The following is a 24,082-nucleotide window of genomic DNA, read 5'->3' as shown; positions in this document are numbered from 1 at the left end:
AGCTTTATCTCTCCCTCCTGCATACCATTCACACTTCAGCCATGCCACCCTACCAGCAGCAACCTGTCTTCTCACCATTGTACCAACTCTTCTGTCTTCCTGGAAAGCACCTTTCCCACCTCAACCTTGTCGTGCCAGTAAATTTCTACTCCTCCTTAAAGACTTCGCTGAGACATGGTCTTCTCTCAGAGAGAAGATGCCTTCTCTGCGTTCCTATCCCCAAATTTAAAACATCATCCTCTATATTTTCATAGTACCTTATACTTAAGGCACTTAGACTTAAGGTGATCGGATAATTCGTCATTTAAACTGGGACCCAGTTTAAGGGTGAAAGAGGATGCTGCTACTAATTACACCAGAACAACAGACATAAACCAGGACTGCCTGAGGCAAACCAGGATGTACTGTAACCCTACTTATCTTTACATTGCTGTAATGATTGTTTACATATCTATCATTCCCCCCCACAAACACACACACACACACACACACACACACACAGGCAGTGAATCCCTGGAAGGTGTAGGCCTTAGCATCTAATATGGCTGCTGACATAGTAATTGACTGATTAAATCTTGGGAATTTTATTGGAGCAGAACATTCTAGACTAGTGAAGTGGTTGAGACAAACAAAAGGCGATAGGAGGGAACATGTGCAAGGAAAGCAAGTACACCAGTTTGGGAGGAGCAGATGACCGCGGATTGAAACATAATTTGGGAAAAGATTGTGGAAACTCTTGATTTTCAGGTTCAGGAATTTCTAACAAAGTGTAGGAGCAGGGGAAGGTTTAAACATGGGGCGATGACATGAAGGATAACTGATAGTTGAATGTAAGCTGAATTAGAGGGAGGGAAACGCAGAGAGGACTGAGGAGACTATTTGGATAAAAAAGATGAAATTATGAATGCCTGGACTAGGACTCTTTGTCATTTAACCTTTTGTGCTTGATGAAAACTTAGGACCCTTTAGATTGCAAGTGATAGAAACCCAAATTAACCTGGTTTAACCAAAAAGGGAAAGTTATCAGCTCAGCTAACATAAGTATACAGGCGTTACTGGATCCAGGTTCTCACACAGTGTCATCCCATCAGGACTGTTCTCTCCATCTCTTGGTTCTACTTACTTTATCGACTTCCTTCTCAATGGAGTTCTCCCCAGAATGGACATCAGTAGCTTCCAGCCTACTTTCTACCAGCTTAGCAACCCAGTACAAAGAGAACATCACTTTACCAATAGTTCCAGCAAAAATCCTGAGGAAGGCTGTCTAGATCATGAAAATCAAATCACAGAAATAAAATTATCAAGAAGAACCATAGAAGCGATGAGCTTCCAAATGAGCAAGAAAAGGAAATGTACTCATTCCAAAATGATCTAGGTTATATTTTTTCAATATATTTAAAATATAAGAAACTTTATGAGAGTATCTTTAATTCAATCAATATTTTTACATATTATGATACTGGACATATCATGCTAATTATCTAGACAAAATAGAAATTATTTCACCTTTTCAGTCCTACCTGTAGATGCAACAGTATAGGAACTGATCTTTGAAGAAGTCATAATGGAGCCAGAGGAGGACAGAAAAGAGTGATTAAAATGGCTCTGTCTTTGTGAGAATTCCTATTTGGTTTTGTTGAGAAACCAGCTGATAAACCTCTTCATTCTGAAATGGCAGGATCTATGGGTTTGAGAAACATATAAATTTATTTGTAGAATTGATAGCATAATACTATAGAACACTATAAATGTGAATTTCCTATGAAATTTATGTTCTGAATAAAGGGTATAATAATGTTCAGAACACAAATCCCAGAGATACAAAGATTCATCTAGTTTTAAGATTTTCAATAACAAGAGGGTGCATATAGAATAACTCTATTTGGTGTTCAAGTTATACATACATATACTTACATATACATATATGTATACATATAAAAATATATATATTTGTGTATATTTGTATATAATATGAATGAAATACTGCACCAAATATAGTAGCTATCACTGATTGGTAGGATTTGGTACAATTTTAGTTTTCTTAGTTTCTTAGTCTGAATTTTTTACAGTTTCTAGAATGAATGCGTGTTACTTTTAAATGAGAAAAGAAATCAAAAAAGTAAGAATTCTGAACTAAAGGGAAACTAGCACTGCCCTTTGAAGTGATGTCATGTTGTCCTTCTCACAACTTTTTCCCCCACAAATATCCAGGATTATCTCAGAAATTATATTGAGTTTGATGAACCATTGACCTGAAAGACTGTGGCGTTTCTCTTATTATGTAAATATTAATCAAATACATTTTTATGATATTATGCTAGAGTAAGTGATGAGAATGTAATCATATTCATTGATACCTACCTTACTAAACCATTTTTATTCCTTTTAAGAACACACCTTTCAAGAACAAGGTTCTGATATAGAAAGTAATGTGAACCAAGGATCCAACTTGATCGAAGCTATCTTTAAAGTATTGTACCACTGCAATTTTTCTCCACAAACATTTGGAAATGTTTTTGTGAGCTACATGGAAGAAGAACATTTATGGGACTTTTTATATAACATTCCAGGTATGAGAAATTTTCTATTTGTAAAAGAAGTGTTTTATAGATACTTAAATATATCTTTAAAGATGTTTTAAAAATTTTATTGTTGTCAGTTTTGCTGAATCTGTTATTTGTAAAGGATTATCTTACATTTTTTCAGTATAAAGTCTTCTTTTGGGAATCATTAACCATTAGTTCCTGTCAAAATTTAACATACTTGGGACAAGGGTGAGGGGAAAGTTGAGGGGGGAAATTATGTAATGCAGATTTTTTTTTTATTATTAGGTAGTGTTCTCTCATAAAAATTTAATATTTACCACAGATTATGTTTTGCTATTGAGCATATAAGAAATTAGTAAGATGTGAAAAATACTTCGTGATTCTTGAGTGCTTTTATTAATAAACAAACTGATGGACAAAACTGCTGGCCAATTTTCTTCAAATGTAAAAGGCATTTATTATTATGATCATATAGTGCATCTCTCTCTACAAGGCAGTTATGTCCTATCATTGTTCTGGGGACAGTATGTGTTTTCCCCAGCCGTATTGTTCTTTTGCCCGCAGCTGGAGTGGATATTAAAGACAGAACGGGTTGCATATCCGAATAGGAAGTGTTCATGGGTTACCCCACCTTCAGGACCAGGTGTAAACATTCTCACATTGTTTTTTTTTTTTTTTTTTTAATTTTTTTAAAAATTTATTTAATTAATTTATTTATTTTTGGCTGTGTTGGGTCTACGTTGCTGCGCGCGGGCTTTCTCTAGTTGCCGCGAGCGGGGGCTACTCTCCGTTGCGGTGCGCGGGCTACTCATTGCAGTGGCTTCTCTTGTTGCGGAGCACCGGCTCTAGGCGCGCGGGCTTCAGTAGTTGCAGCACGCGGGCTCAGTAGTTGTGGCTCACGGGCTCTAGAGCACAGGCTCAGTAGTTGTGGCACACGAGCTTAGTTGCTCCGCGGCATGTGGGATCTTCCCGGACCAGGGATTGAACCCGTGTCCCGTGCATTGGCAGGCGGATTCTCAACCACTGCGCCACCGGGGAAGCCCTCTCACATTGTTTTATCCTTAATATTCTGCCTTTAAATCTCTATACTTAATGTCTTGGGGAAATGAAGGAAGAGGACTTAGTGGTTATTCTGTTAGTCCATTAACTATTTAAATCATTTACATTTGGCTTTCAACCTATATGCTTTCTTATACACTTTTTTGGGACTGACCAACCTTTCCTTAAAATATTTACTAGAATCCATATAAAAAATCTAACTGGCTCATATCATTGTTTCCTTCTTCCTGTACTTTTTAACTATCCTCCAGACATGAATACCTTTTAAACTATTTTTAAGTCATTATGTTACATCTTCTCTTGGTCATTATCCCTGCAAAGTAGCAATAGATAACTTTATGTAATGATTTCAAAACCCTGAATCTATCACTTAAAGACTCTGTAATAATTATCTCCTTTTAAAGTCTTATTTTCTAGTTTTCATGTATTCTCTCACTGTTTCTTTTTAACCCCCCAAATGGTCAGTCTTCTAAGTTTAAAAGACTGCATTATTTCTGATGAAGACTTTATTGAACTGAAAGAAAAACAACCTTGAAAGCCCCCTCCACCCCCTGCTGGTTTTAGTTGTTTCTGGTCAGGGTAAGAGCTGAATTCTCTCACAAGATATAAAGAATTGGTGACCCACATGCTTCAACCATTATTTATCTTTCAGTTCTTAAGTCCTTGAACCATCTGTCACTCAGCACAAAACTGTACTGAAAATGACTTAGAAGAGATCAATGGGTTTCAGGTGGTGGCCTGAGAAAGCAAAACTGCTGCTTGCTTCTAATCAGTCTTCTCTCCCATCTACACATTGAGCAAACCCACCTCCCCATGGTCAGACAAGTCTCCTGGAACAGGAACAAGTAGTACACATATTCATAGAGCCCCTCGAATTTTGTCGAGGGGCTCAAAGGGGCAGAACTTCAAACTGGTGAAACATCCCTGGCCTTTGTACAAGTTGTTTCTCCATCAACATTATATATTCTCTGGAACCTAAGACCTTGCAGTGGTTGTGAGGGACAATGCCTTTGTGTTTTCTCCCCTATTTAAGTCTTTGCAAACGTTTCCCTTTTCTTCTGTTACCAATCACAGGTATCTTAAAAATGCTATTAAGATAATAAAATATACTAATTCATAACAAAATTAAGCCCTTTATGGTGGTTTCTGTTTGACTTGAAAATATGACAGGTTTAAAGGAAATACAGCTGAGACACATCATAATCCCACAATATTTGCATTTTACCACTAACAGATCTGTGTGTCAGTAAATATAATTACCCAGATCGACTGGAGTACATTATTTAAAAACTGGTGTATTTTCTTCCTCCTGAAACACCTTTCTTCCTCCTGTCTATGGTTTCTGTATAGTTTATCCATAATATATCACAGTCTTATGATTTTAGGGTATAAAGGTGAGGATGAAGTAGGCAGTATCCTCATCTTATTGCTAAGTAAACCAGGGTCAGAAATGTTAAGAGACTTGCCTAAGATTATCCACTGATTAAATTGCAGATTCAGAACAAAAAAACAGAATTTCTGATCACAGGCCATGTTATTTCTCTTTATTTTTTTCTATTAGACTAAACTTTTTGAAACATTTGCTTTGTGAACATTTGAATTCCGTAATGAAACACATAGTTTGATTTAATAATTAGAAATCCAACACATAACTCCTTAGAATGAACATAAGCTAGGGGGGGAAAACAAGAGTGGAAATACCTATTTAAAAAAGATTACAAAAGATAGAAATACAAAAAACAATTAAATTGGGGACCTCATGTGGGCATTTCAAAGGCCAATACACTATAAGTAATAGATTTGGTAGCAATCATTTCAGGCCTGTACTCTCAGAGTAGGTCAGCAAACTTTAGTTGGGCAAATGAAACTATCAAAGCGTAAGTTACTTTGACTGTACTTCAGTCACACTACTCCTTAACTCCCTTTTTCTTTTAAAAGAAATAAATGTCTTTAACACATACTGTGAGTTAAACTTTATAAGAAACTACTAAACTGTTTTTCAAAGTAATCCTGTCTTTTTACATTCCCACCAGTAATGTAAGAGTGTTTGGGTTGCTCTATACCTCATCAACACTTGGAATTGTCTTTTTGCTTTTATTCAGTCTAAGGAGTATGTGCTATTATCTCACTGTGACTTTAATTTACAATTCCTTGGTGATTAATGACATCAAACACCTCTTCGTGTTCTTAACAGTCATTTGAAAAAAATTCTTTTGTAAAATATCTGTTCAAAACTTTTCTTCATTTATTAATTGGATTATTTGTCTTACTGAGTTGTAAAGAGTCCTTTATATATTCTTGATACAAGTTATTTGTCAAGATAATGTATTAAAACATTTTTCTCCACAGTCTATTGCTTACTTTTTCATTCCTTTAACAAGGTCTTTTGATAGGGAGAAGCTTGCAATTTTGATGAGTCCAACTTAACAGTTTTCTTTATAGTAGTGCTTTTTTGTGTCCTAAGAACTATTTGCTTATCTAAAGAGTGCCAAGATTTCTCCTATGTTTTCTTCTGGGAATTTTATAGTTCTAGTTTTTAATATTTAATTCTATGATTAATTTCAAGTTGTTGCTTTTTTGTGTGGTGTAAGTGTTGAAATTCATACTTTTTCATACAAACATGCAATTTTTCCCAGCATCCTTTTTAGAAATCACTGTTCTTTCCCAGTTGAATTACTTCAGTGTTTTTGTCAGAAATCAAATGAACAATTGACATGAACAATCAAATGAACAAATGCATATCTAATTGTGGATCCTCTATTCTAACACTTGGAACTACATGACTATATTATTTGCTTTCTGCTTGTCCCACCTTTATTCCTTTTAACGTTTATTTTGGTCTTCTTTAGATTAACTGAGTATTCTTCAGTATTACATTTTATCTTTGCTAATGGCCTATTAGATATAACTCTATTTATTTTAGTAGTTGTTCCAAGGTTTACATCTTATGATGAGTATCTTTAACTCATCACAGTTTAGTTTTTTACTATTATACCACTTTTACATCTAATCTAAGTATATTTCTATTTACTCTCTCCTGTTCTTTATGCTAGTGTTGTCGTGTAATTTCTACTAATGTTATAAACCCCACAATCTATTGTTTTTTTTTTTTGTTTTGTTTTAGTCAGTTACAGTTTAAAGAAGCTAAAAATGAGAAGAAAGTCTTTCATATTTGTCCATCTATCTGCTATTTCTGGTACTCTTCTTTTACTTGTATAGATCTAGGTTTCTGACAGATATCATTTTCTTTCTACCTGAAGTATCAATACTTCCTTTAACATTTCATGTACTACAAATTTTCTGCCATCAATTTGTTTTATTTGCATGAAAAAAGGGCTTTGTCTTCATATCTGATATATTCTTCATCAGACATAGAATTTTGGGTTCAGAGATTTTTTTTGTTGTCTTTCGTTTTCCTTTTTCACTCAGCACTTTGAAGACATTATTCTATTTTGTGGCTTGCATTGTTTCTGATGATAAATCAGTACAGGTTTTAAAGTGTATGTTTCCTTTTATATAATGTGTCTTCTTTTTGTTGTTCATTTTAAGATTTTTCTCTTTATCACTACTTTGCAGCAATTTTATTATGATGTGCTTTGTTTTGGTTTCCTTTGTATTTATTCTTCTTGGGGTTTGTTGAGCTTTTGTTATCTGATGATGTTTAGTTTTTTATCATATCTGTAAATTTTTCAGCCATTCTCTCTTGGGATATTTTATCTTTTGTCCCCGCTACCACCACTTTTTTTCTGGGATTCTTATTATTAGACCTCTTGGTATTATCCCACATATCACTGAAGCTGTATTCTTTGATTTTGTTCTTGTTTGGTTTTTATTTTCTTGCCTTCTTTCTCTCTGTGGTTTGGTTTGGACACTTTATACTGTACCTTCAAATTCAAGGATCTTTTCTTCTGCAGTGCATAACTGCTATTAAGACTATCCAGTGAATTTTTTTATTCCAGATATTTTTAATTTCTAGCAATTCCATTTAGTTCCTTTTTATATTTTGTATATCTCTCCTCATTTTAAAATCCTTGCACATATGTATGAAGTCTGTTTTAATTTAAACCCTTGTTTGCTCATTCCATCATTTCTATCATTTTTTTTTGTCATTTCTATCATTTTTGAGTGTATTTCTATTGGGTGATTTTTCTCCTGATTATGGATCACAGCTTTTTTCTTTTTGTTTTTTTATGTTATGGAAAAAATGCCAGATGTTATGAATGTTACATTGTTAAGTGTCTAGATTTTATTTTTGTCCTTTACAGATTTTGTTCTCACTAACAGTTGTGTACTTACAGATTTTCTAATGTTGAAACGGCCTTGCATATCTTGGATAAATCCCACTTGGTCATGGTGTATAATTCTTTTTATGCATCATTAAGTTCAATTGGCTAATATTTTGTTTAGGATTTTTGTATCTATGTTCATGAGATATATTGATCTGTAGCTTTCTTTTTTGGTAATGTCTTTGTCTCATTGGTATTCAGGTAATGCTGGCTTCAAAATGAGTTAGGAAGTAGTCCCTCTGTTTCTATGTTCTGAAAGAGATTGAAAGGAATTGGTATAATTTCTTTTTTTAAATGTTTGGTAAAATTTCACCAGTGAACCCACCTGGGCCTGGTGCTTTGTTTTGGAAGATTATTAGTTATTGATTAAATTTCTTTTATGGATATAGGCCTATTCAGATTGTATATTTCTTTTTTTGTGTGAATTTTGGCAGATTGTGTCTTTCAGGGAATTAGTTCATTTCATTTAGATTATCAAATTTTGGGAGCATAGAGTAGTTCATATTATTCCTTTACTATCCTTTTAATGTCCATGGGATCTGTAGTGATGTTCCTTCTTTTATTTCTGATATTAATAGTTTGCATGCTCTCTCTTTATTTCTTAGTTAGCCTGACTAGAGGCTTATTGATTTTATTGATCTTTTCAAAGAACCAGCTTTTAGTTTTGATTTTCTCTATTGATTTCCTGTTTTCAGGTTCATGATTTCTGCTCTAATTCTTATTACTTCTTTTCTTCTGCTTAGCTTGGGTTTAATTTGCTCTTCTTTTTCTAGTTTCCTAAGGGGAAAACTTTGATTCTTGATTTTAGATCTTTCTTCTTTTCTAGTATATGCATTCTGTGCTCTAAATTTCCCTCTAAGCATTTTTGCTACATCTGACAAATTTTACGTTGTGTTTTTATCTTCATTTGGTTCAAAGTATTTTACAGTTTCTCTTGAGGTTTCTACCTTTACCCGTGTATTATCTAAAAGTATGTTGTTCAATATCCACCTGTTTCAGAATTTTCCAGTTACCTTTTTGTTATTGATTTGTAGTGTAATTCCATTGTGGTCTGAGAGCAAACATGGTATACTCTATATTTTTAAAAAATTTGTTAAGGTATGTTTTATGGCCCAGAATGTGGTCTATGTTAGTGAATGTTCTATACAAGCTTGAGAAGACTGTGTATTCTGCTGTTGTTGGATGTAGCCCATAGATGTCAATTATACCCAACTGATTGATGGTGGTATTGAGTTCAGTTATGTCCATAATGATTTTCTACTTTCTGGATCTGTACATCTCTGATAGAGGGTGCTAAAGTCTCCAACAATGATAGCAGGTTCATCTAGTTTTCCTTGTAATTCTATCAGTTTTTGCTTCACATAGTTTGACACTCTGTTGTCAGGTGCATACACATTAAGGATTGGTATGACTTCTTGGAGAACTGACACCTTTATCATTATGTAATGCCCTCCCTTATCTCTAATAACTTTCCTTATTTGAAGTCTGCTTTGCCCGAAATTAATATAACTATTCTTGCTTTCTTTTGGTTAGTGTTAGCACGGTACATTTTTCTCCATCTATTTGCTTTTAATCTATATGTGTCTTCATATCTAAAGTTGACTTCTTACAGACAACATATAGTTGGGTCTTGGTTTTTGGTCCCCACTGATCAACCTCTGTCTTTTAATTGGTGCTTTTAGACCATTGACGTTCAAAGTGATTATTCATATAGTTGGATTAATATCTACCATATTTGTTACTGTTTTCTATTTGTTGCCCTTGTTCTTTGTTCTTGTTTTTATCTTTCACTATTTTGTTCTGCCTTTGTTGGTTTTAACTGAACATTTTATATGATTCTATTTTCTCACTTTTTTTAGCATATCAGTTATACTTCTTTTTTAACTTTTTTAATGGTTGCCCTAGAGTTTGCAGTATATATAGAAAGACAGAGTTTGCAACTAAGTCCACTTTCAGATAACACTATACCATTTCACAGATTGTGTGAGTACATTATACTAACGAAATAATCCTAATTTCTCCCTCCCATCCGTGTATCATTTCTGTCATTCATTTCACTATACATAAGCATATATAAGAATGCTATATACATAAGCACACATAATTAAACACATTGCTGGTATTATTATTTTGAACAAACTGTTTTCTGTTAGATTAGTTATGAATAAGAAAAATAAAAGGTTTTATTTTACCTTCACTTATTCCTCTTCAATGTTCTTCCTTACTTTATGTAGATTTCAGTTTCTGACCTATATTGTTTTCCTGCTACCTAAAGAATTTCTTTTAAAATTTCTTGCAAGTCAGGTTGACCAGCAAGAAATTTCTTCAGTTTTTGTTTGTCTTGAGTAAGTCATTATTTCTCTTTCACTTTTGAAGGATAGTCTTGCAGGGTGCAGAATTCTAGGTTGATTTTTTTTTTTTTCTCTCAACACTTTAAATATTTCATTCTACTGTCTTCTTGCTTGTATGGTTTCTAAGAAGTTAAATGTAATTCTTATCTTTCTTCCTCTATAGGTAAGGTGTTTCTATGTTCTGGCTTCTTTCAGGACTTTATCTTTGATTTTCTGTAATTTGAAAATGATATGCCTAGGTATAGTTTTTTTTGGTTGTTGTTGTTCATTCTTTGTTTGTTTGTTTGTTTGTTTTTTAGCATTTATTCTGCTTGGTGTTCTCTGAACTTCCTGGATCTGTAGTTTGGTGTTTGACATTAATTTAGGGAAAATGCTCAGTTATTATTGTTTCAATATTTCTTCTGTCCCTTCTGTCTTCTCCTTGTATTCCCTTTACAAGTACGTTACACCTTTATAGTTGTCCCATACTCCTTGGATATTCTCTTCTGGTTGTGGGGTTTGTTTTTTTTCAGTCTTTGTTCCCTTTGCTTTTCAGTTTTAGAAGTTCCTACTGAGACATCCTCAAGCTCAGAGATTCTTTCCTCAGCCATTCCCCTTCTACTAATAAGCCCAGAAAAGGCATTCTTCATTTGTTACAGTGTTTTTGATTGCTAGTGTTTCTTTCTGTTTCTTTCTCAGTATCCATCTCTCTACTTACATTGCCCATTTGTTCTTGCATGCGATCTACTTTATTCATTAGAGTCCTTTACATATTAATCACAGCTGTTTTAAACTCCCAGTCTGACAATTCTAATATCTTTGCCATGTCTGTTTCTGATGCTCGCTCTGTTTTTTCAAATTGTATTTTTTGACTTTTAGTTTGTCTTGTAATTGTTTTCTTGAAAGCTGGACATGATGTTCTGAGTAAAAAGAACTGCTGTAAATAGGCCTTTACTAAGTGGTGGAGAGGTGTAAAGGAGGGGACGCATTTTATAGGTCTATGTCTCAGTCTTTTAGTGAGCCTATGCCTCTGTGGTGTACTTAACAAGCATTTCAGTTTTTCTCTTACCCTTTCCTTGGGTCTGAGAGTATGGTTAGAGTGGGCTGGAGCTGAGTATTTCTCCTGTCCTAGGACAGTTAGGCTCTGAGAATATGCCTAGTGAGTTAGGCTCTGTTTTAGTAGTGTCTCCTAAGGGCGGGCCTTAAGAAAAACAGGGTGTGCTGGAATATTTCCAGATGTTTCTTTTTCCCTCCTCTTGCTGGAAGCACTAGAGGATTTTTCTCTGATATCTACTGTGGAAACCTAGTCAAGTTCCTGGAGGTAAAACTCACAGAGTGTAACAGCTACCCCATGAGAGGGTCTCCCTAGAGTTTTAACTCTCAGACTTGTCTACACTGAGCCTCCAGCAATTGATCAGTTACAGTGGAGATTTCCCTACATTGGCTCTGGTTCCCAGGATAGTTTCTGCTTGTGAGTCTCTACTCCAGTAAGCTGTGCCTTGCTGTATTTGCCTGTCTGTCTTTCCAGTCTGGGGGGCTGTGGTTTGCCTTGTGTCCTCACCTCTTTTACAGATCCAGGAAGAGTCGTTGATTTTTTTTATCTGTTCTGTTTTTTACTTGCTGTTAGAATAAAGTAGATACATCCAAGCTCATTGTATGCAGAGCCAGAAACCAGAATACCCTGCCACTTTCTTTTCCCTGTTCTCCATTTCTTCTTTCTTATCTTGACCATAGGCATCTGTGGGTATTGATTAATCTTCCCTATAGTAGTATCTAGTGCTCAAGATGTTTCAGGATCCTGCATCAAGAGAACACTGGGAACCGCAACACTGTACAATTGTAATTTTTCCAGAAAACTCTTATTTTAGGTAATAATAATAATAGCAAATACTTACATAAGTGCCTACTATATGGTAGTTACTTTACACAAATTAATTCATGTAATTTTAAAATAATTCTTTGAGATAAGTCTATTATTTTATCATTTTCAATTCCTTGATTTTATTTTTAAAAGGAATAAACATACCCTTTTAACAAAAGGAAATAGAGGAATTCTTGGCTTTCTAGAATTTTTAGATATCTGAGATGCATTTAATCCATGACTCCAAAGAGTTCAACCCAAATGAATGTTAATTACTGATACAGGAAGAAGGCTTCTTTATGTCCTTCAATGAATTAAAGTCTTGAAACATCATTAAAAAGACAGACAGCTACACCGTCCACCATTCATATAAAGAGCAACAAGTTTACCTAACTGATGATTAGGTCATGCTAAAAAATAAAACTCTCAACATTTGATATCACCAAGATCCTCTTCACCATGATTTTTTTTTTTAATTGAGGTGTAGTTGATGTACAATATTATACAAGGTTCAGGTGTACAACATAGTGATTCACAGTTTTTAAAGGTTATATTCCATTTATGGTTATTATAAAATATTGGCTATCTTCCCTGTGTTGTACAATATATCCTTGTACCTTATTTATCTTATACATAGTAGTTTGTACCTCTTTGGGCATCCTTGTCTTGTTCCTGATCTTAGAGAATGTGCTTTCAGCTTTTCATCGTTGAGTATGATGTTAGCTGTAGGTTTGTCATACATGGTTTTTATTATGTTGAGGTATGATCCCTCTATGCCTGCTTTCTGGAGAGTTTTTATCATAAATGGATGTTGAATTTTATCAAAAGCTTTTTCTGCATCTTTTAAGATGATCATATGGTTTTTATTCTTTGATTTATTAATGTGGTATATCACATTGATTGATTTGCAGATATTCAAAAATTCTTGCATCCCTGGGATAAATCCCACTTGATATGGTATATGATCCTTCTAATGTATTGTTGGATTCAGTTTGCTAACATTTTGTTCAGGGTTTTTGCATCTATGTCCATCAGTGATATTGGCCTGTAATTTTCTTTTTTTGTGATATCTTTGTCTAGTTTTGGTATCATGGTGATGCTGGCCTTGTAGAATGAGTTTGGAAGTTTTCCCTCCTCTGGAATTTTTTGGAATAGTTTGAGAAGGATAAATATCTGGTAGAATTCACCTGTGAAGCCATCTGTTCCTGGACTTTTGTTTGTTGGGAGTTTTTTTAAATTACTGATTCAATATCATTACTGGTAATTGGTCTGTTCATATTTTCTATTTCTTCCTGGTTCAGTCTTGGGATATTGTACATATCTAGTAATTTGTTCATTTCTTCTAGGTTGTCCATTTTATTGGCATATAGTTGTAGTCTCTTATGATCTTTTGTATTTCTGTGGTGTCAGACATAACTTCTTTTTCATTTCTGATTTTATTGATTTGGACCCTCTCTCTTTTTTTCTTGTTGAGTCTGGCTAAAGGTTTGTCAATTTTGTTTATATTTTCAAAAAACCAGCTCTTAGTTTCAGCACTATGGTGGTTTTAACAATGGGTTGTCATTTGAGAAATATCACCTTGAAATTTGAGGGCAAAAAAAATCATATAGGTGCTCTTCTCTGTTGATTCAAGTGATGGTCCCTGGACTTCCCAGTCATTTTAAAAAAACAAACAAAAACTTTTATTGCATTTATCACACAAGTAATACATAATCATTGCAGGTAATACTTATTATTGGAAAGAAGGGAAGGAAGAAAGGGAGAAAGAAAGGAGGGAGGGAGGGAGAAAAAGTAAAAGAAGAAGAAGGAAAGGAAGAGGACAATCACCTGAAACCTCATTAGTCACTGATAATCACTATTAACCTTTTAGAGTACATCTTTTAATTCTTTTATATATGTATGTAGATATGTTTTTTTTTTGTTTTTTGGTTTTTGGTTTTTTTTGCAGTACGTGGGCCTCTCACTGTTGCGGAGCACAGGCTCCGGCCGCACAGACTCAGCGGCCACGGCTCACGGGCCCAGCCACTCCACGGCATGTGGGATCATCCCGGACCGGTATCTCATACTCTTTTCTAACCTGCTCTTTTTTTTTAAGGGTGAGCTTTTTATTTTAATGTTTTTACTTTAGATTCATCCCACTTTTTTTGTTTTTTAATATCTTTTTTGGAGTATAATTGCATTACAATTAGTTAGTTTCTGCTGTACAACAAAGTGAATCAGCTATAAATATACATATATTGCCATATCCCCTCCCTCTTGAGCTGCCCTCCCACCCTCCAGGTTGTCACAAAGCATCAAGCTGATCTCCCTGTGTTATGCAACAGCTTCCCACTAGCCATCCATTTTACATTTGGTAATGTATATATGTCAGCGCTACTCTCTTATTTCGTCCCAGCTTCCCCTTCCCCCTCCTGTGTCCTCAAGTCCATTCTCTATGTGTGCATCTTTATTCCTGCCTTGCCACTAGGTTCATCAGTACCTTTTTTTAAAAATTCCATATATGTGTGTTAGCATATGGTATTTGATTTTCTCTTTCTGACTTAGTTCACTCTGTATGACAGAATCTAGGTCCATCCACCTCATTACAAATAACTCAATTTTGTTCCTTTTTATGGCTGAGTAATATTCCATTGTATATATGTGCCACATCTTCTTTATCCATTCATTTGTTAATGGACATTTAGGTTGCTTCCATGTCCTGGCTATTGTAAGTGGTGCTGCAGTGAACATTGGGGTACATGTGTATATTTGAATGATGGTTTTCTCAGGGTATATGCCCAGTAGTAGGATTGCTGAGTTTTGTGGTAGCTCTATTTTTAGTTTTTTAAGGAACCTCCATACTGTTCTCCATAGTGGCTGTATCAATTTATATTCCCATCAACAGTGCAGGAGGGGTCCCTTTTCTCCACACCTTCTCCAGCATTTATTGTTTCTAGATTTGTTGATGATGGCCATTCTGACTGGTGTGAGGTGATATCTCATTGTTAACCTGCTTTTTTTTTTTTTAACTAATCAATAAATGGCTTTACGGTGAAGATGGATATACCTAAGCTAATTAAACAAATCCCCAGTTATTGGACATTTGTATTATTTCCCAATTTTTCTGTATATTATTTATATAATCATAATTAATTTCTTAGGATAAAGTTCCAGAGAAGGAATAAATGTGTTAAAAGGTAAGTAAAGTGTTAAAGCTTTTACTATTATTGTCAAGTTGTCATCTAAGAAGGTCATACAATTTATATATCCACCAGTAGAGTCCCCAAAGTACCAGCAAATGCTGGTATTCACTGTTATTTTAACTACCATTCCCTTTATTACCAAGCAGTAACTTTTTTTTTTCAAATGTCTATGGACTGTTTATCAATTACATGATTTCTAGGCTAAAAGCAGCCTTCTTTTCCTCTAGCTTTAAACTAGATTATTGAGAAGCTGAATTCCCAGCTGAACAGGGCACAGAATATTTCCAGATTCTGCTAACTGTAATATGCTGTCTGATTTTAAAGTCTCAACGTGCATGGAGTCTGAGGTAGAGGTCATCCGATGCCTGAGACTGGCACTGACTGACGCCGTCAAGGACATTGTGCAGCAGATAATATCTGTGCTGAGCTCTTGGAGAAACTGTGAGACAAGCCTAAACAAGCACAGTGTTCTTGAATGTCTGCGTGAGAGCATTCCAAGAGAATGGAATTATACTCCAAAAGAAACCAAAAGGAAAGAATCAAGCAAAGGTACATTTGTTTTTCTTTAAGAACACATCCCTGAAGAAGCACATTTTCTAGGTTATGAGAACAAGTAAAATTCTAAAAATTATAAAATGTGTAAACTGTATTAGTCTCCTTTCCACCATGTATATTTTGGGTTCCTAATTTTTGTTACTGTGAGCCATATGATCAAAAAAAAAAAAAAAAACCTAGAGATGAAAATGACTCAAATGGTTATCTTCTTTATTTAACTACCAGTTCAAAATTTTTTGTGATATTTTGTGTTCATGTTAGTATTCACAGATTAGTCACATGAATTTGACTAATTTCCCTTAAATCTATTGAGTAATCTAAAATTCATCCTCTCAGGAAGATTGCTTTGATATTCAGTTTAATTATTCTTCTTTTGAAGTTTTTCCTCCACAACTACCAATTATTACTTTCTTTCCTCTTGTTAATACACCTACATATGTAGCTTTTAGGTCAAAAATAGCACCCCATTTAGTAGCTACACATATTTTTCTGACAAGGTATTTTCCCCCCAATATCTATGGTTCTGGATTCAGTGCATTGTTCCTCTTCAGGGCAATGCATCTATCAAGTGTATTTAAGGATTATCAGTTACCTGTATTATTCATTTATTTTATTAATCAAGTACTTTCTTCTTAAATGGTTTCTTCCTACCTAGATGTTTCTACTTTTCAAGAATTTCACAAGATTCCTTTGAATGTACCTTATCTGTTTGCATTCATGAATCTTCTTTAGGATTTTTAAAATAAAACTTTTCCCTTTCATTTTCATCTTTAAAGATGATTTTTTTTTCACTAACTGTAAGGAAACTTTCAACAGTAAAATATTCCAGCTGAACCTGCTAAAGTCAATTGAGGAAAGTAGCCTTTCTTTCATTCTTCTCCATGGAGATCCTAAATAATGTGGCTCTTATCCAGCAACCTTATATACAGACTCAAATCAATTATCCATCAGTGACCTTTCATAGTAATGCTTTAATTCTGTCCAAGCCCTATTAAACTGCCTTTGAATCTAGTAAAGCCATTAAATTGAAATTGGAAAATGTCAGATTTTCATTACTTAAGTTCTTCCTCACCTGAGTTGTTGCCACCTCTCCTTTCTAGCTTTGAGATATTCCATAGATTTTGAGCAATACAGGAAGCATGATCTATAGTTTATGTATCATGTCATATGAGTAGCACTGTTTTGCTTGCGGCTTTCAAGTTGGTCTATTCATGAACAATTATTTTTTTTTTCCTACAAGCATTTTGGAACTCTTCCATAACGTTTCAAAGAGCCTCTGGTTCCAAAAAATGCTTACTTTGTAGATACTAGTTCTTGTGGTTTTCCTTACTAAATAATATTTTTTCATAAAATTATCACTAAGAGTAGATGTACAACACTTAGACAGCCATGAAGGAGTGCCAGATCACATAAATATATAAAAGAAAGTGGTGGAGGAAAGTGACCTTATAAAGCATTTTGTGCATTCCAGGTGGATGTGACAATAGGAGAATACCATTGTTCTTCATTCCTATCTTTTAAACTGACAGTGCTCAACCTTTATTTTCACTACAGTGTATAAGATAGATAATATGTACATGTCAGACACTAAGTCACTTATTCATTCAATAGATACCTACTAAGTCAGTTACTACTACATACCAGGTACTGGGGTTGGTCCAGGAATAAACTGTAAATAAGATATCCCCTCTTGGTGCTCGAAGACTAGTATAAATGTTTACAAATGGGTGCAAACACCTCAGGGGTTGTACAGGGGTTGAGAAGAAAGAAAGCAAAACTACTGAAATTTCGTATGGGGTGTCACTGGAACTCTCCCTTGTCTGTGAGTGAGCCAGTCGTGTGCTGGGGACAGTATTGTTGGGAAGGGCATGAACAGGGTAACCTTACTCCTCATTAGCTTTCAGCATTCAGTAATCAATTAAGGTTGTCCTTTGTATTTCAGAATTTAGTTTTAACAAAATTAATCCTCACAAAACACACAAGTGGCTTTAACATATTCCTGTAAATCAACAAATCAACTGCAGTTTAAAACTATTACTGGGAATCCAAGGGAGAGCAAACAATGACAAAGTAAAAAAGCTCACACTTGGGAATATTTCTAACATGAGCTGTTTCTCAGCCATATTATAAGGTAGAACATTGATAGTCTGATCAGATTTGGCCAAAAATAAAATAAAATAAAAAAATAAAAATGGGAAATGTGTGGGAAAACCATTTGAACCATGGCTTCCCATACATTGTTGTTAAACACGAATCCCTCCTAAATGAGTATTGTGCCTTGAGATAGTTAGGGATATCTAGCTAGAGCTAGTTTGAAGTCATCTTGATTAGCCAGAGATTTCAAGACTAAGCATCCAAAACATGAATATAAACCTCAGTAATCATTTTCAGCAATGTTTTAAGTCAATTGATATTTAATTCAGTACTTTGCACAATTCATCTAAATAATGAAGTGTTTAGAGGCCTTTTTTTTTTTTTGAGGATTCTAACTTAATAAAAGACAAATAGTCACTAGCTTAAAGAAAAAATTGTCCTTCCTGACACAGTGAAAATAACGGAACATGGAAAACACTATGGTGACAAACTAAAATGTATTTCTTTATTTTTTGTCAGCAAATACATAGAAAACACTGCAGATTTGAAGAAATAAATAGTACAATAAATTATACAGTGTAAGAGATTTACCAAAGAACTGAATGGAAGTTCAGATGTTTCTGATATAGCTCAGCTTAGGTATTTGCTCCCGAAGCAAATACACAAAGAATTTGCTCCCTAAGAGCAAATACACAACTAGTTGTTTTGTTTCTTCGACAACAATTAAAGGAAAGATATACCAGAAAATATATTTTCTTACCAGTAAATAACTTTTTAAATAAAAAGAATACTTTATGGGGAAACTCTGGAGTAATTGTTTTAACTAAAACAATGGATTCTGGAGAAGAAACAGAGGTAACACCACAAGGAAAATGTATTCAAGGCACCATTCACATGTGGATTGTTGAGAAAGAAACTGATGGCAGAAATACACAGAGTGTTATCAGAAGTTCTTGAGATATTTTATTTTATAAAACCCAGAAATATTCGTTTTATAAAAACCAGTATCACCCATAAAAATGGCATAGCTGCACACTTAAGAACTTAGAATTTTTTAACATGGTTCAAATATTCCAAATTAGAGTTTTGGTTATTTTTGAACACTTCTTAAAAATACGAAAATGAAATATATTTCAATTTATTTGCAAGAACGACTGATTAACATAATGATGATGAATATTTATTATTCAAATTTCAACAACAACCTTTGCCTATTTGGTGGTTGAGATTGAAAAACGAGTGCCATGATTTCACAAGTTCCATGTGGGTCTACGTATATAGTCCATGTCATGGCTTTTTCACCTATGACATCCATTAAAATCAAGTATTGAAACAAACTAAATTTATAACCTGACATTTGAATCAATGTATCATGAACTGTTAAAGTCCACATTTTTAAAATAATAAAGCATATTAAATCACATTATCCTCACTCAATAATGTATTATTGACATTTTATACCACTAATAAAAAACATTTTTAAAGTTAATTTTAATACATTATTTGTCTTTACCTATTTCATTGTAAATTTCCTTTCTGTATGTTTTATAATCACCCAAATATATTATTACAATCAGTAGTCCATGCATAGGAAAGAAGAAATGATAAATATATAAATATACCTCTCACATTGCATTCATTCTGAGACATACATTTTTTCACACTTTATCAGCTCTGAAATTGGGATGGCTCTTACAATATATTATATATATGTGAGTTAGAAGTCAACTTATTTAAATAAAGACAGAAAAATGAGTGTGTGGCATTTTTAAAAGATCCTTCCCTGGTGTGTTGTTAACATCACCATAGACTCAGAGACCCTGTGATTAGTAGAATGGATTTGTCATCAGCCTAAAGGTTCTGATTGGAATTTGCCTTAAGCTTTAATAAAGTAGTTAGGGATTCCAGTACCTGCAATTCTCAGATTTTATAAATATCAGTAGAAGTACAGTTGTGAAGAGAATTGCTAATCTTCACCTGGTATCTGCTTATATTATTGTCAAATGTTTACTCACTATGTTCAGTTAAGCCCTCTTTAGGATAAACAGAATATAAGGTACAATCTTTTAAGTCAAATACCTGACAGCAGATTAGGGAATATGAGACACAAACACATAAAAACAATAACACATTTAAGATACTTTAAGAACACTGAGAAGAGTGGTTTCTTAATTTGCTTTATCTATATTTTAAGCCTCATCTAAACATTTATTTGAATAAAAAGAAAACATTTACTGAGCAACTATTTTTTACCAAGTATTGAATTAGGTGCTTTCATATTTATTATTTTATTTAATACAAAAGTCTTATGAGATCATTCAAATATATTTTGGACCCAATTTTTACAAATGTATAGAGACTGATCCAGTTAATTTTGAAAATGATTCTTAAGTTATCATGAATTTCTGAGCAGTCACTAGACTAGACCTATGTTTTCCAAGAGCGTTGTACTTTTATATAGCAGAGTGACCTCTTTAAATGTCACAGATATCTTGAAAAATCTTTCACAGTGTTAAATTATTTTTGTTCAGTAAAAACAGTAAAAAATGTTTTTCTGAAGAACTTAAAGCTATCCTCTTTAGACTTCTCGCTCCGTTCCAGTGTTCAAATTCAATTATGTACATAGTGGATTAAAACACTTGTGTCTGGCTTTATGGGATACTCAAGGAGTGAGGAGATTTTCTTCCATGCTCTTGAGGAGCTTTTAGTCTCCTTGTAAAGACAACTCATGAATATGAGGACACGGGGAGGGGGAAGGGTAAGCTGGGACGAAGTGAGAGAGTGGTATGGGCTTATGTATACTATGTAAAATAGATAGCTAGTGGGAAGCAGCCACTTATTACAGAGAGATCAGCTCGGTGTTTTGTGACCACCTAGAGGGTGGGATAGGGACGATGGGAGGGAGAGGCAAGAGGGAGGAGATATGGGGATATATGTATATGTATAGCTGATTCACTTTGTGATAAAGCAGAAACTAACATACCATTGTAAAGCAATTATACTCCAATAAAGCTGTTAAAAAAAATAAGAATATAACGTAAACAGTAATAGATGATAATACAAAAGAGAGTGCAACATGGCACGTTATGGACCTGATTACCAACATAGTCATATGGATAATATGTTCAAACAAATTCATAGGAGGCAAGGACTTTGAACCAAGAATTGAAGATTATGAGTGACCCATGAAGAGGAAGGGCATCCTATGTGAGAATAATGAGATATTCAGAAGGCTAAAAGCAAAGAGGATAAAATAAAGGTTCATAGAAACTGGCTGAGACTGGACTGTGGAGTGTTTTGTCAGCAACGCTCTGCAGACTGATTTCCTAACAGTGGAAAACTGTTAAAAGCTAAAAGAATTGTAGCAGAGAAATTAGGTAATCTGGCTTTACAGCTGGGCATGGTCTGGAGCAGGGAGATGAGAGTCCTACAATAGTCCAGATACCACTTGTGAGGGAGGGCTTGAATAGGTAGTAGCCATGGTCACAGTGAGGCAAAATTGGGTGTCAGATGAGGGAGTAGGAAGATATATCAGTGCAGTCCCCGGTGTGGGATGAAGGATCAACAGGAATGTTTACAAGATTGAAAAGGAAGGAAGGACAGAAGAAGAGAAGGAAGGAAGAGAGGATGGGAGGGAGGGTCAGGAGGGCCAACGTAGTTTGGGAGGAAAACAATGAATTTGGTTTTAGCTATGGTTTGAGTTAATGATGACTAGGACAGAGAAGTGGAATGCCCATCGGGGAGCTGAAGTCGTAGGACTGTTACCCTGGAGAAAGGCCAAGACTGAAGATTCTAGAATCATCTAGAAGAGTGGTTCTCAACTAGGAAGATGGGGACATTTGGCAATGCTTTAAAGACATTTTTGTTTGTCACAATTGATGAGGATGCCACTGGCATCTAGTGACTGTAGGACAGAGATGCCACTAAAACATCCTACAATGCACGGGTCGACTCCTTACAATAAAGAATTCTCCAGCCCCAAATGTCAACAGTGCCAAAGTTGAGAAACCCTCATCTAGAGAGGGAAGATCAGTAAATCCTTCAGAGAAATAATACCGAGTAAGGGAGAGTAGAATCTACAGTCAACAGGCCAAGGACTTAGCAAATACATTTAAGAGGTGTTAGTAGAAGTGGAACTAGCGTGGGACACAAAGAAGCAGAATAATAGAGGTAAACATGAACCAGTTTGTTGACTCATTTATTCAACAAATACTTACTGAACAACTGTTATAGATGAGGTCCTAAGTGCTTGGGCTACAGGAATGCCTTCCTGGAGCTTATATTCTAGTGGGTGGAGACAGATAATGAAGAAATAAAGGAGATTATAATTTTTTTTTCTTTCTTTTTTTTTTTTTTTTTTTTTTTTGCGTTACGTGGGCCTCTCACTGCTGTGGCCTCTCCCGTCGCGGAGCACAGGCTCCGGACGCGCAGGCTCAGCGGCCATGGCTCACGGGCCCAGCCGCTCCACGGCATGTGGGATCTTCCCGGACCGGGGCACAAACCCGCGTCCCCCGCATCGGCAGGCGGACTCTCAACCACTGCGCCACCAGGGAAGCCCAGGAGATTATTATTAACTGATGCTAAGTGCTATAATAAAGGCAATAAAATGGGGTCTAATAATAGGGAGGGACTGGGGGCTGGCCTGAGAAGGGCATGAAGGGACTGCTTTACATGGGATGGTGGGGGGAGGCTCTCAGAGGAGGTGACATTTGGGCTAAGAACTAAAAGAAGAGGAGCCAGTCCCAACAAGAGCTGGAATGATTCTGTCATGGATTCCAGGGGAAGAGGAGAAAGGCTTAAGGAAGTGCCAAAGGCCACAGAAAGGTCCGGCAGGAGTACCTTTGCATTTACTAATTAGGAGGACATTGGGCCCTTTAAACCTGAGGTCTTAGTAGATAAAAATATAAGTAATAATTCTGAATTTTCTAATTTTCATTTGTGGGAGGAAAAATTAAGTTTGGGATTTGGGGAATTTTTGGCAGTACTGCAGAGGACCCCAGTAGAGTCCTGTCGGAATATGTCAGGAACTTGCTCTTGTCAACAATTTTCTCCGCAAAAATTAGACATCCCCTCACAACACTCAAAGCAACACAGTGATGGAACACAAATGCTAATATTAATCATACCTTTTCTTTCTTTTCTTCCCCAGGCTTCACAAGGCTTGCTGCTCAGGCAGTATCTATTGTAATCAGCAAGTTACCTACGGTGATTGCATGTTTGCCTCCCCCAGTTAAATACTTCTTTTTTCTGGCTGAGAGAAAAATGTCAAAAAACTTTGTTGAATTAAAGAAAGCTGGCCTGCTTGTCTGGAACTTGATTGTAATTATATGTCAGATATTTGAGGATGGAAACACTGTGGAACTTTTAACAGGTGCCTCCCTTGACAGATGGAGTAAAGAGAAACTCGGTTTAATCTGTGTGTGTTTGGAAAGCATCATGGGAGAGCAGACAAGTAGCCCTAATCAAATGACCCAAAAGGTCATACGGAGCATTGAGCAGCAAAAACCCAACTGGATTGAATGCCAATTGTTGAAAGCAAGGAAACTGAGCACCGAATGGTAAAGTGATGTTTTTCTTTCACTGAATTTCATCAAATACATTCACAAAAGCAAAATCACCAATAAACAACCACCACAACCAAATATTGTTGGATAGGCAGCAATGGTCATTTTGCTAGCGTCATGGGAACTTTGATGAATAGAGAAAAAGATAAATATTCCATTAAAAACTGGATTGTTAATGTTCCTTGTCTTATTAGAATTTGAACCCCATTGATACACTGGAACATTATACTTGTTTAGTCACCATCTTAAGGTTTCTGATTAAAAGGGTGGTAGTTAAACCCAGGAGAATTTGGTTTCACTCCTTTTCAGTGTGCAAACAGGTATCTAGTGGATAGCCTGGAGCATTTCGTAAATGGATTGGCCGTGGAGATTAAATTAAGAAGGAATTAATGGATATAAAAGGCTCTTTATTGCTTTCTGTGTACCTGATTGTCAAAAAGGTACACATTTTTCATCTGGTAATGTAAGAATCCCAGAAGGCAACTGGGGCATATCACACTCAAGCTATAAACACACCCAGCTGTTTCTTTATGAAAATGTCAGCCTTCTCATAGGTTTGTCACCAAAAGCTAAGTGATTTGTGGTATTGCGAAGATTTTTAAGGG

The 24,082-nt window shown here is 35.2% G+C and overlaps 1 protein-coding gene across 1 annotated transcript in view; it reads left to right on the top strand.

Moving 5' to 3' along the window:
- The window catches only part of KIAA0825 (KIAA0825 ortholog), a 411,447-nt gene that overhangs the window by 180,583 nt on the left and 206,782 nt on the right, over positions 1-24,082 (top strand). Inside the window, exons 15-17 of the mRNA XM_029217064.1 lie at positions 2,391-2,570; positions 15,589-15,813; positions 23,063-23,471. Of these exons, the coding sequence (XP_029072897.1) occupies positions 2,391-2,570; positions 15,589-15,813; positions 23,063-23,471 (814 nt within the window). The remainder of the gene's footprint in view (positions 1-2,390; positions 2,571-15,588; positions 15,814-23,062; positions 23,472-24,082) is intronic.

The sequence above is a fragment of the Monodon monoceros genome, unplaced genomic scaffold (genome assembly GCF_005190385.1).
Source record: "Monodon monoceros isolate NGI ecotype Baffin Bay Population unplaced genomic scaffold, NGI_Narwhal_1 Super_Scaffold_12, whole genome shotgun sequence".
NCBI classification, from domain to species: Eukaryota; Metazoa; Chordata; class Mammalia; order Artiodactyla; family Monodontidae; genus Monodon; species Monodon monoceros.
This window is presented reverse-complemented; position numbering and strand designations above follow the sequence as displayed.